Genomic DNA, 19,141 nt, shown 5'->3' on the forward strand with positions numbered 1-19,141 from the left:
AAGTAGTCGCAATTGCGGCCTTGAAAGTGTAAAGTTAATACCCTTAGCTACTTCTAAGATATTGCAGATATACCCTTTTGATGACGGTGATGCACATAGTGTCTTCTTATTTAGTGTAACGTCCCTCTCTGCATTCCCTGAAGTTTCACCTTAATATCCTTAGCCTTTTCTGATATACTCGGGTTTAAACACTCCCCTTTTCCTAGTGATAATTCCTGCATTTGAAAAAGGGCAAATGGCATAATCCTTGGCTGTGTAGGCTGTATGGCCCACAAATTTTGTGGGCTGTGTGGCATTGCATCCCCAGAAGTATAGTTACTAGACCTTTTGACTGTTTTGAATAAAATTATTTTTCAAAATTTTGATCAGTAATGAGGGACATCTGTCCTTGAATCTCTCTTCAGCATCTCCTCATCATATCCTGATACCCCCAGCTGTTTTTAAAATGTTGCACATTCTCCTTTTTGACTGACTGGACGCACATAATGCCTTTTCGTTTAGTTTAACGTATCCCTCGATATTCTCCACAGTTTCACCTTAATACCCATAACCTTTTTTGATATACCCAGAATCAAACATTTCCCCTTTTCCTAATGATACATTCTGCATGTAAACAATATTTAGGTCGTATAATTTGCAATTCTTGCCCAGGTTTGATTGGATGAATTTTGGGGAAAAGGGCATGGGGGGGGGGGGGGCTGGCTGCCCACTGATGGCTTTTGACTATTAAAAAGGGCACTAGAACTTCCGATTCCTAGTCGAATGATCCCCTTCAGAGTTCATACGACCACCCCTTCCACAAAAACCTTGCATGTTAACAATGGTCAACTTGCATAGCTTACGGCCCCTACTCAAGGGCTGTGGAGGGTTTTGCAATTCCTGGAGATGTATTTATTTGACCTTTGTACTATTTTAAACAAAATGGCCATCTCAAAATTTATATCGGATACATTAGGAGGGAAAAGGCTCGGTGATTGGGTTGCCCTCCGATCATTATTAATCATATTAAAGGCACTAGAACTTCCGATTTCCAATCGAGTGAGCTCCCTCCGGAGTTTATGCGACAACTCCTTCAGTATGAAATGCCTCTGGCAGAAAAAGAACAACAACAAATATTACAGTACATTGAAGCCTTATGGCCCTTTGCTATTGTAAAGGCAATGTTTCCTACTGAAAACTATGTACACTTTGTGGATGGTTACTTTTGATCCCATTGGGAGTGGTGAAACAAGGCTGATAGTGCTGGAAATTTTAGTAGAAAAATCAAAATCTTTAGACCCTTCTCCTCTGCTCCCTCTTCCAAGTCAAGATTTGAGATCTTCCCTCCTCCCCAACATTCGCGAAAATTTTCACCTTGATCCACATCGCCATTTCCAGGATACTGTAGAAACGCCCTTTTGACTACCTAGATTCACATAGTGTAATATAGATACATACCGTTTTGATCACCCGCAGCATACAGTGTAATGGCGTTAATTCACGAAAATGAGGAGGCAAATGTATTTATTCTAACCAAGTGGGTAGTTTTGTTGTTTCTTTCAATTTGCTCTATGAAAATACTAAAAAACGCCTTTTTTATGAAAGTGCAAAGAAAGATATATTTCATAGTTCAGCAGAGGGAAAAATATTGGGGATATATTCCCCTCCCCAGACCCTCTAATCAACTCCACTGACCAAGTCTATTTTGATTTACCATAGATCCCATTGGGGTTTACATTCGATAAACCTTTAATTGAATTGAAAAAAAATCTTTTAGTCCTCCTCTCCTCTGCACCCTCTCTCCAAATCACACCTTGATGTCTTCTTTTCCACTACACTCCCTATAAGTGACTACTAAATACCCTCAGCCATTCCTGAGACGTTGCAGATACACTAATTTGATTATCCGGTACCACATAGTGTCTTTTTATTTTCTTTGCTGCTTAAACGCGATTAGATTATAATTCCCTTGGAGAATTATAGTGCAAGAACGTTTGTGTTGATCCCCTCCCGACACAACACAACATTTGAAGGCCAACTGCCCTTCGTCCCCTCTTTCTCCTACACTACCTGAATGTTTCAATTCCATTCCCGAGCCGTTCTTGATATTGCAGATATAGTGTTTAGATAACCTGCTTGCATATAGTATCTTTTGATGGATTTCTCCTTCTAGTCTTTGTTTAAAGTTCAGTTTCTTCCCCATCAATACTTTTTGGGAGTTTTAAATTTCATACTGAGATATTGTAGACGCAATGCTTTGATAAACTAACATCTCATAGTGTCTTTTGTTTTACCGCGCTGTTTAATTATGCGCAGATCATAACTCAGATGGGCTTTATACCGCAAAAATGTTTCGGTAGGCCCAAGGCAAAAATTGTATAGTCCCTTCCCCCTCCTCCCTCCTAACACAAAATTTGAAGTCCCTATGCCGAATCATCCCACTTCCTTCCCCCAACAGTAACTACAAGTTTCAACATTATATCTCAGGGTATTCCTGGGGTTCTTCAAATATGCTATTTAGATTCTCTGGATGTACCTATTGCCTTTTGATCTTACTCTTTCCCTCTTTTCTTATAAAAATTTAGTGATCCACTTGACCTTTCTCCCAAGACTTCTTGAAAGTTTGGACTCGACCAGCCGAGTTATTTCTGATAATTTGAAAACTTGGGTGCACATGAAGTCTTTTTTTTTACTCAGGCACACGTGTCGTTTCCAGAGTACATCCTTGGGATATTCTGGGAATCTTGGCCTAGTGAACGATCCCAAATAGTTCTTAGCTGCTCGGACAATCAAGGCCAAATAGTTCCACCTTTCCTAGTTAAATCCTTCTCTGAACGGGAGCTGGCGTTTCTCCCCCCGAAAAAACTCCCTCCCCGCTTTCCCCCCGCAGAATACCCCCAAGGAAATTTTCCCCACGCTCAGAATTGAGCAGCCACAGAGAAACGACAGAATGGATACCCCAGAATTTCGATCAGATGTTCTAAGGGGTAAAAAAAACACAGATATAAAAACAGTTTTAGGACAGGGGCTGTTGGTCTCCAACCACTTTTGACTTACAAATATGGACTAGAACTCTCAATGTTCGATAAAATGAGCATCCTTCGACGTTTCTACGCCCACGAAGGAAATGTCTGAGATGAGATAGGGCACCCCCCTCCTATACGGAATAGATACGGCTAATTTTGGGGTTTAAGGCCACTCTTATTTTTTTCATTTTTATTCTAGTGTAGACCAGAAATCCAGAAATAAATAGGGAGTAAATATTAATTTCTAACTCCTCCCTCGCTCCTTCCTTAGAACTAATTCTTTTATTTACCTGAAGGTTTAATGAGAATTAAGATGTCGTGGCATTGAAATCCACCCTTTGAGACATCTGCCCCCTCAAAAGTTTATATAACCATTCTTCCTATAAAAACCTTATATCTTAACAATTGGCAACTTTCATGGCTTACAGCCCTTGTCCTGGGGGGCTGGTCAAACTTGGAGGCATGGTTTTTTGACCTTTTGGACCATTCTGAACAAAATAGCTATATCGAAACTGTGATCGGATGTGTTTAATTTAGTCTCATTGTCTTTGGGATTGTGGGGGTGATGTCAACCACAGAAGCATGGTTGTTAAACCTTACGATGTTTCTGAGCTTAATGACTATCTCAAATTTGGGTACTTGTCTTTTACAGCACCTATGTATATAGAAGCTAAGTAGAACCTGTTTCTCTGACGCTCATTCCTGATGAAATATAGCAAAAGATGATGAAAATTTGATGCGTTATTAACAAAATTATGGAAACTACAGAAGAAACTTGTAGAAGGCTCTTATTGGCCTCAGTTTTGTGAGGAACTGGTATTTTTCCTATGAGTGATATAAATTTAGTGTTGATAGGGAAAAATTGTTTTGTTTTTTGCCCCTTCTATATGGCTCGGGGAGTGTCCTGGAACTATTCTATTGTATATTAGGTTCTTCTTAGGCCTAAGACTTACGACTGCGAGTTTAAAACTGACAAGGGATAAAGAAGTTGTGGCCCATTTTACGGCCCTCTCGTCTCCCTCCCACGACAACGTATTTGATCGTTTTGGCCTAGAGAACAATCTCTAAAAGCTACGTCCACTTGCATCCCGAGCATGAGACACGCCTTCTCCCTTTTTTGTTATAGAATCTATGTGTAAGAAAGTGACAATTTGTGTTATTACGGATAACTGTTTATTGGATCTTTCGACTATTTTGAGCGAACAGTTTTCTCAAAAAATGTTCGACTGTCTTTGATGTTCTGATTCTTGGAAAGGGCTCTACAACTTTCAGTTTCCAAGATAATGAGCCCCTTCCAAATTTACTACAACCAACTCATCCCTACGATGTGACGCGGAAAAGCTAATAATTATAAGGCATTGCAGGGGTATTGTTCCTTACTCAAGCCATGCTAAGGCACCGCCTCTGATTTTTATTGAAAAACACATACTCATAAGTTTTTAAACCTATTCTTTCGCAATTACCCCTGATTTCTTACCCCCCCCCCCTCCTGAGTCAGAACCCGTTCTTCGTGATAACCTCCCTAGCTCCTCTCTTTGGTTGGGTTTGATGGTGCTCATAAACTCAGTGGCAATGTCCATGCGCCTTTCAGATAATATTTTTCAGCACATTCTTGTCACAGATCGATTTTCCCTAACATTAAATGCTTCCTTTCCAGTGAACAGCAGTCTTGGTGCATTGCCAGACATGCGTTTATTTGTCTGTTTCCGGGCTTACATTCCTCTTATTGATTTTCGCTTGAATGCTTGCCAGAAAATGGTCTTTGTTACTCGCTCGAATATGAGAAGTTTTGAACAAAATCCGGTTTTATCAAGTCTTGTCAATAAACATAAGCTATTCAAGAGAAAAAAGTTTTAAGCTTTAAATTCCGGTTTTAAATTAAAAACCAAGGGAATAGTTTTGTTTGTTTTTGGCGTAGTGGCCAATTTTAAAAGGGAAATGCCTTATCAGTTGTTGGAAAGAAAAGATGACAAAGCATTGACCGAGATGGGTTTCCTTTGCAGGGGGAGGGGGGGGGGGGTTAAGGAAAAGTATTCACATTGTCATTTTGACACTAATTGCCTTTAGTGGTAACTGCTTGTAAAAATAAATTTCAGTATTCGGTGTCGCTTTCAGCTTTGGAATTCAGTAAGGACGGGGGACCTAGGCTAGATCTCGCCCTGAAATTTACAAAATTATGTGGAAAAATGTGCTTTTTGCACATGGTTGGTTATCATTATGCATTTACCCTAGTCACATAGGCATCAGGACATGTCCACTAAAATTTTATTATTACTAAGATATGTCGAGAATTTTCCGTGATTACTATGCAAATCACCTGTTTTCTTTTGTTCTTGTAATCTATTGCTCGAACTAGATTCTTGCGTTGGTGCCTAAATTACCTTTATGCTCGTATCCTGACGCGTTGCTCTCTCCTCTTGAAGTCTCGTGATTTTTATGAGTCCCTATGTAATTTTCTAGTTTTCATCAAGGGGCTGCCGACTTTCAGAAATCACATACACCAGGTGATGAGTGCTAAGCGCGGTGAAAGTTTGCCAAGCGTTGCGGGGACTGTCAAATTTGTCATGCGTAACGGAACTGTGTGGCGCTCCAAGATGTACACGAGACAGTAGGAAGTGGGCAACCCTTGGTTTTTTATAGTTTGTTGTTCATGTTTTGGAAGAATTTTCGGTACTTTTGTTTTATAGGTACCACGTTCAAGATCTTGTGTCGCGAACATGAGACAATAACCGGTTTTCATGGTCTTTATACCATATTAGCTTCGGCTCGGTGGGAAACCACATGGTAGCTATATTTTAATTAAATGTTTAGTTGGTATTTTAGTTCGGTTAGTTTAGGTCACGTATTTAATATAATTAGGTTTGGGAGGTCCCCTTCCACAATCCTTTGTTGTCGTCTCCATAATTTTGTTGATAAAGTACAATATTTTCACCATATTTTGTTTTATATCATTAGCATTAACCAAACTTCACATCTCGACAGAACTCAAGTGTGGTGGCCATAAGACACAAGTACCGAACTTCCCTCTTCCCTGAAAAGGATCCTAACATGTTTCCCCCTTAAATGAGCAGAAATGGTCGGAAATACTATTTTGGCTTACTTCAGGGGCAACGGATATTGAAAAATACCTTTTTCGGCATTTTCATTGAAAAAATCGGAAAACAATAAAATTGCCTCTACATTTCCAAAAATACATTTTCAGCCCCCTCCCCCTTCCTATATTTACTAGAATTGGCCTCTTTGGATTGCTCTCATATAGGTACGGCAGCGTCAATACATCATTTGTCTTATTCCTTGGCTTTGCCACTCTTCCAGAATTCTGAAGGCGCAAAATAATGTTTAATTATAATTAAATCGATATCTTACGAAATGTCTGCAGACTAGACGTATGTTATTGATTGAGCAATTACCCGGTCTTGTCCCTTGGCTGTTATATTTGTGTTTGGATTTCGAGCAGATTGATAAAAAAATTTAGAGTTGCCCAAGGGACTTTCGCAGCTGGAGAAAATCCAAAAACTGGTTGGCTCTCTGAAACCGCTTGCAATTGGCGTGCGCTCTTTGTATGTTTTCCGATTCGTCTTCAAGATCGACTTTGAATAAGGTTTTTAAATCTTGTTCATAACAGCCTGTTGTTGGCTGTTAGGCTATATTGTGAATGTGACGTTAGAGTGTATGCGCCTTGTAGCTTTTCGATGTTGCTGGTGTTTTTGTATGTGTGCGCAGTATGAGCGATCTTGGGGAAAGTGATAACAGGTAATTGAATTTATTATGTGAATATTATATTGCTTCCTGTGTCACTAATAATGTTGACGAAATAATATTATTAATATTTCAGTGCACGTTTAGTTGCTAACAAGATTAATTGTCGATTGCATTAATTCAAGCTAATCAATTGAGTAAACTATTTAATTGGAATTGGTGGAATCAAGCGAGCGTCTAGGCGATGAGAATTATTGTCAATAATTTGACTTCAGGCGAAGTTATTGTTGAGGGGTTTCTTGCTATCTTTGAAAAAAGCTGACTTAGGTGAATTAAACTTTCAGGATGAATTCAGGACCGAAAATACAGGCTAGTCGGGAAAGGTGCTATCAAGCTAGTAGGCTATCTCTATCCTAGACTATCCTTAGTTCTGGGGCTTAGAAGGTTGCATAAGTGACAGATCTATTACCCATCTAGATTTTGACGAAAAAAATCACTGTTATTTTGAGTATTTACTGTGTCGTCAATTCACGAAAGTTAAAGGGGTGGTGGCAAATTTATTTTTTCAAATCTAGGGGGGAAATTTTGGAAAAATTCTAGTTAATTGACTTCTTGCTATCTTGGAAAGGGTTTAGGTTAGGAAAATGAAACTTTCAGGGATGAATCTACAGACTAAAGTATGTCCCGGGAAGGTATTTTGAAGCAACTACCTCCACTCCTTCTCCCTCTGGAGGGCCCTGACCTTTGATGACCTTTAAAAATATGTATGTTATAAAAGTGAAACCTCGCAAAATAGATCTTCTGCTTAATTGAAGTACAACAAAATTGTTTTCAGCTTCATAAATTTACTCAATTCCATTTTATAAGGTTTTAAAGATATGCAAATACATTTCCTAAATTTTGAAATAAAACATTGATATGGCTCAAAATTCTACTCAAATAACAGGAATTGCATTTTCAGAACTAAGGGCAGAGAAAAAGCAACTAGTAACTGAAATTTAAGGTAAAATGTTCTTTTGTCAAAATTTCAATAGGTATAGACATGTCATATAGGCAAATTTCAGGGCCCTCTAGAGGGAGAAGGAGTGGAAACGGGTACTTTAAAACACCTTCCCGGGACATACTTTAGCCTGTAGACCCATCCCTGAAAGTTTCATTTTCCTAACCTAAACCCTTTCTGAGATAGCAAGAAGTCAATTCACTAGGATTTTACCAAAAAAAAAAAATACTCCAGAAAGGTAGCCTATTTTTCAAAAGCTACGGAGGCCAAATGCACTCCCCCTCCCCCCACTTTGCCGCCATTGGTTTTCAGTTTCTTTTTCATTGGATCTAGTTTTTTGACATGCAGTCTGATGGTATTTGTGTGGTATTTTAAGCCATATCAAGAATTCCCCCCTAAATTTAACAAATTAATCAGGCTATTGTTTTTTATGCAGAATTGAGTTCAAAATACTTTTTTGCCTCATTTCGTTTTTATAAGCCAGAGATTTTAGAAGGTCCTCAAAGGTCAGTACCCTTTGGAGAAGGAGGGGGAGGTAGATAATTCAAAATAGTCTACTTTCCAAGGTAATCACCAAGGCTCTTAATTCGTCCTTAAGAGTTTCATTCACCTTCCTAAACTACTTTGTAAGATAGTCTAAAGCTCCTGATTTATAATTTTACCCCAATTAATAGGCTACTCTAATTGTTTCAGCTTGATATTTTTATAAAAGCTATGATAAGGCTACTGGAGACTGCTTTTTTAATGCATGCAATCCAACTATTGTAGCCTATTTTCAAAGATAGCACAAGCGTAGGCCTGTAAAATTAGTTAACTTTTCGGTATAGGCTAGTCTAGCCTAGGCTTATCCAGGCATTGGGGAAGGAGAGCTGTACTGTAATTTAACTGAAAATCATACTACAATCAATTAAATAGAGTTTCCGATTAAAATCAATTTAGACTTCAGTTGTTATTATAGCCAGTTTAGAAAAGAAATCTTGTGCCAAAATAATCAAAATTGCAGTAAACCTATGAGCTTTATGATGTATAAGAAGGAACTATGCCTTTCCATCACAAACTGCCTTTCCATCACAAACTGCCTTTCCATCACAAACAGGGACCACACTGCCTTTCCATCACAAACACCAAAAATAAGAAGAACAATAGGGAATTTCTCAAGACAGTTGGAAACAAATTAGAATGAACATTCGTCGCTATTTGGGCAAATCTCCCTTTCCTATGTTATTTTTTCTCGATGCAATTTTTATAGTATCTAGCTCTCAAGTTAATGAAAGCTGGCCTATATAGCCACAGCAAATCGGAAAAAAATGTCTTATAGTAATAGAAATAATTTGAAAAAAGAATCAGGTCCAGTTTTTTGACGAAAATTCTAAATTTTTTCGTCAGTCAAAGCGACAAGCTTACATGACTCAAGCTTCGTAAATTTATTTTCTGTTGGGGCAGATAAATGAAAACAGAAAAGGGAACATATTGTCTTTAGGAAACAAGCTATTTGATGGATCCAAGCTTGATACATTCGAATTCGCTTTTTCTAACAACTGGAAGCTTTTTTTTTTTAATGTTTTTCTTTTTTGAACATCTTCTTTCAACATATTGATGGAAGTTTTTCTGGAAATGTACAAAAAAAGAAAATATTGAATCTAACCAGCTGCGGACAAAGCTTGAATTGGGAAACAATCTCAATAATAAATTAATTTCGCCCACAGCTTTTAGTTTCGTTGCCCCACCCCTTCCCCCTGAAAATAAACGAAATTTGGATTCTATAAGTTTAAATGAAAGCTTAAAATGGACTGGCTTCAAAACTGCCGGCTTTTATTATAAACTAATTAAAAGTTTTTTCTTAGAAAAGTCTAATTTCCCTTCTGGCTCTAAATTTTGCGGTTTGAATATGTTTTTGAAAGAGCTGAATCCTAGAAACATCTTAATAATGTAAATTTTCTCATCTGTGGTCCTGGCAAACAGCCATAAAAATTTCTATAACTGAAATGAGTGGTGAAAGACGAACTTTTCTACTATTGGAACAACAAATTATAGTATCTTTTTTTATTTTTTGGTTTAGACACGCAAAGCGTCCAAACCATAATTTCATTCAGTATATCTTTCCGTTATCTTTCCGTTATGACTTATAAAAGCATAACTTTAAAAAAGGCAATTATTTTTTTTACACGCAGTGTCCAAAAATGGCTACATGTTCACGGATGACTATAAATTTACGCCACAAAAATTGTAGAGTATCTAGGCCTATAGATTATATGGTTAATATTGCAATATGGACGTCCAAAACCAAAGAATGTTAACATACATTTCGCAACGGTTGTTTGATTTCAATAAAAGAAAATAAAGTATTTGAAGTACCATGGACATTGACAATAAAATTATGATGAAGTTGAAACATCTACAACCATAAATCCTATATATCCTAGAATTTGTTTTTAACAGAAGAGACCTCATATAACGGCAGTCATAGCCGTTTCTAGGGTCGGTGGTGATCTGGGAAGAATTCATTACATCACCCTGCTCCCGGTTCAAAAATAAGCAAAAAGCCGAATCAAAGTGGGCAACCCCCCGGCTGAGCCCCTTTCACTAGCCATGGCACCAGGGATGGCTACCCCGTTTGCCCCCTAGCCACGTCTCTGCTTGCAGTCATGCAGTTTTTGGTAGTAGCGTGCGTCAAATTAAAAAAAAAAAGAAAAAAAGGTTTGTCGAAAATAAGTAAGTAAAAAAAAAATGAAAAAATGAAAAAAAAATGTAGATAACTTTGAAGGTATTGCTGTAATCTGCAGATTTCTATTGTATGAATTTTTTGCGGACTAAAGGGTTGACAAATTTAACTACTTTGTATAGTTTATTTATTATTATTTTTTCAAGAAAAAAGCCTGAGACTAATTTTTTAAGCTTCCCTTAAATTTCTTTGAAGTGACTTATTTGAAATATATAAGGCTAAAACTACAAAATGAGAATCCCTTAAATTATGACGAAGAGAGATCTTTGTATGAGGGATCCTGCTCCTCCCTCACCCTCGCTCTTTCCTCTGAAGTCGTAAAGCTCTTAAAATACTTCTCACTCGAAATCAACTGCCCTTGTGTTTGAGTAGTCTCTGCTAAAGAATCTCGACGAAAATTCAAACTTTAGCGTAAAGAGGAAGGGGCAGCCCCCCTCATATACAGAATAATTTCTGTTCGTTTAAACTTTTAATGTTGCTCCTTAATTCAATTAAAACTTTTTTTTAATTTAATTTCTGAATGCTAAATTATGCCTGGAAATCCCCTTTCTTCCCCCATGTAACATTTCTACTGGATAATTCCCCCAGGAACTTTCCTTCCCACTGAACATGGAAAATCCTACCCTCCTCTCCGCAGAAATTACACAGAAAATTTGTATTTTTCCCAGTAACAAGTACTGTACTATGTGAACAGTGTGGGCATTAACTGTGTAACTTGCAGCCCTTTCTTCAGGGACTAGGGAGTGTCGTGTCATCACCAAAAGCATATATATTTGATTTTTTAATTAGGCTGAATAAAATGGCTGTCTTATAATTTTGATCGGATAACTTGGGAGACAGTGGGCATGGGAGGGGGCTATATGGTCTCCAATCATTTTGATTTCTTAAAAAGGGCAGTAGAACTTTGATTTGCGTTTCAATGAACACTCCCGATCTTCTAGGACCATTGGTTCAATAAGGTCATTCCCTGAAAAAAAACAAAAAAAACACGCAACCATGATATTTCTTCTGCAAAAGAAAAACAAAAACCAATATTCCACATTTTTGTATATAGGAGCTTGAAACCTCCACATTATTTTTCTCTAATATTCTGAATCTGATGGTGTGATTTTCGTCAAGATTGCTCTGGCTTTCGGGGTATTTCCCTCCTTTTCGAAAATCGCGGATCTCAGACTCGTAGCTTTTGATGGGGAACGTTAAATTTAAAGAACTTTATATATTTGGAATCAGCATAAAAAAGCCAGTTCTTTTGATGTATCTATTGGTATGAAAGTCATGTTTTTTAGTTTTGGTTATTATTGGGCCGAGTTGCTCCTTACTTACAAGTTCGTTATCACGATCTGTTTGATAACTCTTGTTTTATACCGTCTCTCCTGTCAGAACTAGATACATGTGATAATTTTTCTGTTATTTCCCATCCAGCAAATGTCTATCATGTGTATTTAGTTCAAAAAAATTGACTGTCAAAGTTGACTTTTATTAACCGGTGGCATTAGAATAATCAACGCATTGGAAAGGTCTAAACAAACCTCACCCTCACACGGAAATTGGCGCAGAATCTAGCTAAAAGCTTGTTAACCCCTTTGCTAAGGACCACAGTCAAACGGAAGGATAATCAAAACTTCTTTTTTCAAAGTCAAGTGCTGATCACTCTTCGTTTTAAGTTCTCGGCATAGGGAGGGGACGAAATTTAAAACTTGAAATTTTGCACCTCCCGTCTAAACTTGAAAACTTGCACCTCCCCGTCTAAACTAAAACTTGCACCTCCCCGTCACGGGTGTCAATTCGGTCTGTAGGCTATATCCATAGTCTAATTATTTAGTTAAATTGTAATAAGATTTACTTTTGTATTGCAAGCTCGTACTGGGCTAGTGGCCTCCTCCTTTTCTCTCCCTATTTTTTTTTTCTTATTTGATCTCTTTATTATCCGAATGTTACTGGGTTACTTGCCATTAGTTAGGTATTGAACTGACCCGCCGTGCAAAAAGTGGGGTAGCAAATTGGCAGTGCTGCTTGGCAGTTTTCAAATTCGTTGGTAGATTTTGTCTGAAAATACCATTTTAAATACAAAAATACTTTTTGCTCAAAGAAAAGCTGTCAGAACACAAGTTGTGCTGCTAAAGTGTTGGCAGCTTTTCGCATTATGTCGAATGTTGGTTCTGCCAGCGTTGTAACTTTTTCTATTCCTGGAGCTGACATGTCAATCTCTGCTCTTTGTTGGTCCGGATTGTAATTTTTTGTGTACTCGGGCGTTCCATAAAAAAAAGAATAAAGATTCTCAAGAGCCGTTGCTGGCCCATAGGATGTCGAACCGGCGTTTCAGCTGCTGGGTCTTTTTTGCAGGGACAAGTGTTTTTTTTAGATCCACCACTAAAGGATCTTTAACGTAGAAAAATTTAAGGACTATTGAAAACAAAAATCTTATGACTGAAAAACTTTTTATTTTTACCAGCTTCAAATTTTACACAGTAGAGCCAATCAAGTGGGATTTAAATTTAGTTGTTTGCTGGCTTATGGCCAAGTTTTGCACACAGAAAGACTAATCAGGTTTTTAAAAATCCGAAATTATTTACTCAATGGTTGGATTTGATAAACGCCGTGTCCAGGGTTGGGGTTAGGAGGTTTGACTCGCCCCACCGAAATGTTTGTCCGACTCGTAAAAACGTAGCGAAATCTTTAGAATTTTTATTCATCTTCTAACGTTGTTTGTAAACCCCTCTCTTAGAGATATCCCCCCCAGAACAAAAATCCTTGCTATGGCATTGGACTTTCTTAATATAATTCTTTTTGAAATATGTTACAGACCAGAAAGGTAGAGGACAGAATATATAGGCGATTCTAGTGGTTCATCTGGGATTCAGCTAACTGGTTGAATGTACAAATATGTATTCAGTGGATTCGTTTATCGAACTTTTTCCCACTCCATTGGTTTTTCCATGAGGCATCATTATAAAAATACTTCTACAGCTCCATTCTTTTCGTACTGTTAATCATGACGAATCGAATGACAAGAATTTCAAAGCAAAAACACTATCTCTCTATAGACATGTTAGGCCTCTGCATAAGGATACACATGTTTGATCCCGGGGGGAGGCATTTATGGACTTTTGCGAAGGGTAGTCAAAATTGAAAAGGGTAAATTGTAGGTTCTAAATCTTTATTGAGGGGGGTGAAGTCTTTTGCAACAAGCTCGGGGGAGATCGCGCTGAGCACTTGTGTGAACCTCTTTAAGTCGAAATTATAGCAGTGAGAACTTCAAAAATAAACATTCTAACGACTTATTAATGATAAAATATTAATTAATATAATTAATATAAATATTAATTAAGTTAATAGACTTATTAACTTTCTAACGACATAAAGTGCTTTTATTAATCCAAACTCAGTGATCCTCTTTTTTCTGTCCTAAAAAAAGAACTTCTGCCAAAGCATTCTAGTTATTCTAATCAGACATAAAACGATTAACTTTAACCCATCCTAGTTGACATGCGTGTCTTCTAAATTTTCTCTGGCACGGTCAGGGTTAACCTGATCTCAAAGTCTTGTTAATTCTTCAATAGCAATAAAAAGCCCCTCCTATCAATGATATAAAATTTTTCTACCCTCTGAATAGACCCAACGTTACCTTGCGCAAGAAACAACTTACCGTGAACATTGTTAATTCTGCTCTTCTTTCTTTCCTGAACTGTCTAATGATACTAGGCCTTTTTTTCACAATTTTGATTCAATAACTCCTTTTTCCCTTGACTTGTTCCCTTGATTTCCCTTGATTCAATTTGTCAAGTCTATTATAATTGCAAAAATACTTTAACATTTTCAAATTGAAAGCAAGACAATCATTTATATTAATGAATCCACTCAGTTGTCTGTTAAGCACCCCAGTTAATTCCATTTTCTGTTGACTAACTTTTCAGTAGTATACAAGGAGACGGAATGCCTGATTACTCTGGGAGGAGGTACCTTTATCCACCCCTGTAGATGTGCCCCGGGAACATCTCTTCATTTTCGTAGTCTTTAACCTGAAATCTATCTTTTTATTTCAGTGGAACAAATATACTTGCCAGGACTGACGCAACAATCGATCTACAAAGGGAAAGTTTCTCTCCGAGCAAAGATACATTGGTCGAGTTGTTTTCTCCTACGACTCAAACACTCAAGACTGTTGATAACATAGATCTTTGCAATAATAAGATTATTGAATCTATTGATCCAGGACTTCTGCCTGACAAAGAAACTTTATGTGAAGTTGGTTCAAATCAGACTTCCAGTACCACATCTGTAACTTTTGAAGGTACTTCAGACAAACAACCAAATAATACTGCACGACGCGTAAGAAGACCCCCGTCTCAACGACACTTAAAGTGTGTCAGCTGTCACGCTTTTGATTTTCCAAGTTATTCAGCCTTTCTATCACATCATTTACTGCATGCATATGCGTCCTTCCCATTAGTGAGCATTGAAAGAATTTCTAGTCACGTTTTGCTTTCTCACGGAATGGTTTCCGATCAGGTTGAAAATGAAGAAAAGAAAAAACCTATAAAACTTACAATTAGACTTTCGTCATTAAAAGAGAAAAACTGTGTACTGAACGACAATGATCGTGATCAGTCAGAGACTAAAGAGGATAGCTCTTGTTTTGATTCCAGTGAACAAACAGCAGTGATTGAGCAGGACAACTCGGGGGATAGCGGTAAAGACCCAGCATTGAGTGATTCCGAAATAAATTCTGATGTAAATCTAAATAGTGCTATGGACAGTTCCATAGACATTGTTTCTGACCCAAAAAACTGCGATATTATTTCAAGTAAAGACAGCACAAAAGATTTGGAGGTGACTCCGGTGCCGGCTACCTCCTGTTTGCCGTGTTCTGTAAATTTTTTCTCTACATGTGATTTAGAAAAACATATAAATTTATACCACAAAGATCAGCAAAAATGTTTTAGGTGTGATAGTGTGTTTGAGGATGCTGAAAATCTAATAATCCATGTAAGGACAAATCATGCTGATGATTTAAACTTGCAGCCAGATCCTTCTCCGGTGCCGCCTTCCCCTGTGAAACCTGAGATAGTCGAAGAAAAACAACCGAAACAGCAAATACGTGTTGTACCACCTTCTCAGCTTATGTCACCATCGTTGAACGAAAATGCTGCTTCCAAGTCTCCTGAAGGACCATGCAATCAAACCATGGTACAGATTCCTATGGAGAATGCAAACTTTTGTTTTCGTGAATCAGGAGGACCTAAAGATATAGTCGGTGCTCTGAATAACGACGATTCAGGTTTTAGTCATACTTTTGTCGGTGACCGTTCTATTACTGAGCAACCAAAACCTCAAATTTCCCAACAATTTCCATTCTCGATCCTCCCCAATTTAGCAACCTCAAGTGGGTTGCATCCATCCATCGTCCAACCTTATTCACAGCACTACGTTCCCCCACAGTCACATGCTCAATCTCCAAGAATGCCATTGCTTAATACAACTCAAAGACCTAGGCCGAGCACCCCGATACAAGGAAGAGGACGTCCTCTATCGGCTATGCCAAAACTGAGAATTCCTCTTCGGAGGCCCTCTATGAACAGTAATTCGTTACCATCAAGAGGATTTCATCAAGGTACATCAGCCGGGTTTACTCAAGCTAAAAAAAGACCCAGTGTCTCACCTAGAACGCTACAAGAAAAACGGGCTAAACAAGATAGTGATGATATAGAAATTCTTGCTGTCAAGAAAATTGCGTCCCCCCAGTTAGCCCCTCCTGAAAACACAAGCTTCCCGAAACTTCCGAGCTCTATCAGTATCAGTGTCAAAACACTTCCTGCACCATCGCCGAACTCGGAAAATCGAGAGAGTGGGGGCATTGCTTCTGTTTTAGCAAACAGGGGTGTAACTGTATCTGCAACATCGCCAGATTCTAGTTCTCACGAGTCACCAGTCCCTCGCATACCTCCAAAGCCATCTTTACATCCTTCCGCTATTCCATCAGGTAATTCCCCATTAGTGTCTCAGCCACAACGGAATAATTTCGTGATTCCCTCGCCACCAATCGCAAGAAATGTAAGTGAAAAAGATAGACCTCCAAGACCCCCGACTGTTGATTTAACAGGCGATCAAAATAAATATCTTTTTTGCCAAGCCTGCAAAAAGCGTTTTCCTGATAAGCAGAGACTTCGAAAGCATCTTGAAATTCACATAAGCCAAAGCCTAGTCAGTCAAGGCGTAGGCCCTAAGGGTGCCTTTGTCTGTAGCGTCTGCAATAATCATTTTAAGACTGTCGCAGCCTTAGAAGCTCATAAACAGTTGTCTCATACTCTTTCTGATTCTCGAATGGAGTCTTTTGCAATTCCCATTGTGGATTTAAGCGACTCTAGTGTCACATCAAGGTTATCTGGCCTTGGCATCAAATCGTGTCTCCCTGTTGGAAAACTAACCCAGCTTGGTAACGGAACGTACGGTATACCTCTTGTTTCCATTGATTCTAAGACTGGGGGCAGTAATTTTCCGTTTTCTTCTGCTATTTTGACTCTAGGTGCCATCCAGAAGCTACCTTGAGGATTTCAGTGCTTTTCTCGTATTTTAGTGAATATTTAGATATGGACCTTTTTGTTAACCGATTTTTTTTAAATCAAGATTGTTTCTATTGCACTTACGGTTTATAATTTTTTTCTATGGGTTTTGTAGAGAATTACAAGAAGGTTTCTGGACTATTTATGGGAATAATTCTTGTGGAAGATTTTGAGAGGGGTATGTTTAAAGAAATTTAAAAAAGACGATCTTTAGTTGAATAGCTGCTTCAGTTTGGTAAAAACATCACATAAAATTATTGCAGAATCTCTTTCAGGCAGTATTTGTGTATCATAATCATTTATAGGTTTTTATGGCACTTTGTATTAACCAAGTGACATAGCAATCGCAAATTCTGTCGGCCTGTCGGTCTCTCTGTCTGTCGGACGATGAAATTTCGCAAGCGTAACAGGGATCGGACCAGATTAAATTAGAAATAGTCGTTTTTCCGATTTGACCATCTGGGGGGGGGAGTGGGGGGCCGGAAAAAATATTCGGAAAAATAGAAAAAATGAAGTATTTTTAACTTATGAGCAGGTGATGGGATCTTAATGAAATTTGATGTTTGGAATGATATTTTGTCTCAGCGCTCTTATTTTAAATCCCGACCGGATCTGATGATATTGGGGGGAGTTGGAGGGGGAAAACCTAAAATCTTGGAAAACACTTAGAGTGGAGGGATCGGAATGAAACTTGATGGGAAAAATAAGCACAAGTCCCAGATACATGATTGACATAATCGGAACGGATCCGCTCTCTTTGGGGTAGTTGGGGGGGGGGGTAATTCTGAAAATTAGAAAAAATGAGGTATTTTTAACTTACGAACGGGTGATCGGATCTCAATGAAATTTGATGTTTAGAAGGATATCGTGTCTTAGAGCTCTTATTTTAAATCCCGACAGGATCTGGTGACATTGGGGGGGTTGGGTTGGGAGGGGGAAATCTAAAACTTGGAAACACTTAGAATGGATGGATCGGGATCAAACATGGTGGGAAAAATAAACACAAGTCCTAGATAGATGATTGACATAAACGGAACGGATCCGCTCTCTTTGGGGTAGTTGGGGGGGGGGTTATTTCTGAAAAATTAGAAAAAATGAGGTATTTTTAACTTACGGACGGGTGATCGGATCTCAATGAAATTTGATATTTAGAAGGATATCGTGTCTCAGAACTCTTATTTTAAACCCGACCGGATCTGGTGACATTGGGGGGGGGAATTGGGAGGGGAAACCTAAAACTTGGAAAACACTTAGAATGGAGGGATCGGGATGAAACACGGTGGGAAAAATAAACACAAGTCCTAGATACATGATTGACATAACCGGAACGGATCCGCTCTCTTTAGGGAAGTTGGGGGAGGGGTTAATTCTGAAAAATTAGAAAAAATGAGGTATTTTTAACTTACGGACGGGTGATCGGATCTCAATGAAATTTGATATTTAGAAGGATATCGTGTCTCAAAGCTTTTATTTTAAATCCTGACCGGATCTGGTGACATTGGGGGAAGTTTGGGGTGGGGGAACCTAAAATCATGGAAAACGCTTAGATTGGAGGGATCGGGAAGAAACTTAGTGGGAAAAATAAGCAGAAGTCTGACATACGTGATTTACATAATTGAAACGGATCCACTATTGGGATCCTATAGTGAATTCTGGACTATGTGAACTATTGGGAATTCTGAAAAATAAGAAAAAATTACGTATTTTTAACTTACGAAGGAATGATCGGATCTTCATAAAACTTCATATTTAGAAGGACCTCGTAACTCAGATCTCTTATTTTAAATCTCAACCGGATCAAGCGTAATTGGGGGGCAGTTGGGGGTATCGGAAATCTTTGAAAATACTTAAAGCGATGAGATCAGGATGAAACTGGATGGGAAGAATAGAAACCTGTCTAAGATACGTGACTGATATAACCGGACCGGATCTGCTCTCTTTGCTGGAATTGGGGGGGGGGTAATTTTGAAAATTTAGGTATTTGAAACTTACGAAAGGGTGACCAGATCTTAATGAAATTTGATATTTAGAATGATCTTGTGCTTTATTAAATAAAAAAAACAAGTTTTTTCAACTGAAAGTAAGGAGTGACATCAAAACTTAAAACGCACAGAAATTACTTCGTATATGAAAGAGGCTGCTTCCTCATCAACGC

General features: G+C 38.2%; 1 protein-coding gene across 4 annotated transcripts in view; it reads left to right on the forward strand.

Annotated features, from left to right (window-relative positions):
* The window catches only part of LOC136037748 (uncharacterized), a 31,701-nt gene extending 14,636 nt beyond the window's left edge, over positions 1–17,065 (forward strand). For 2 of the 4 annotated variants that reach the window (XM_065720540.1, XM_065720539.1), the window contains exon 2: positions 14,470–17,065. In XM_065720540.1, the coding sequence (XP_065576612.1) occupies positions 14,921–16,972 (2,052 nt within the window). In that variant the 5' untranslated portion in view covers positions 14,470–14,920 and the 3' untranslated portion in view covers positions 16,973–17,065. Of the gene's footprint in view, positions 1–5,640; positions 5,790–6,522; positions 6,759–14,469 lie in introns of those variants that run through there. The other 2 variants (XM_065720537.1, XM_065720538.1) reach the window with 2 other exon arrangements.
* The last annotated feature ends 2,076 nt before the right edge of the window (positions 17,066–19,141 follow it).

Source organism: Artemia franciscana, chromosome 17, assembly GCF_032884065.1.
Source record: "Artemia franciscana chromosome 17, ASM3288406v1, whole genome shotgun sequence".
NCBI lineage: Eukaryota > Metazoa > Arthropoda > Branchiopoda > Anostraca > Artemiidae > Artemia > Artemia franciscana.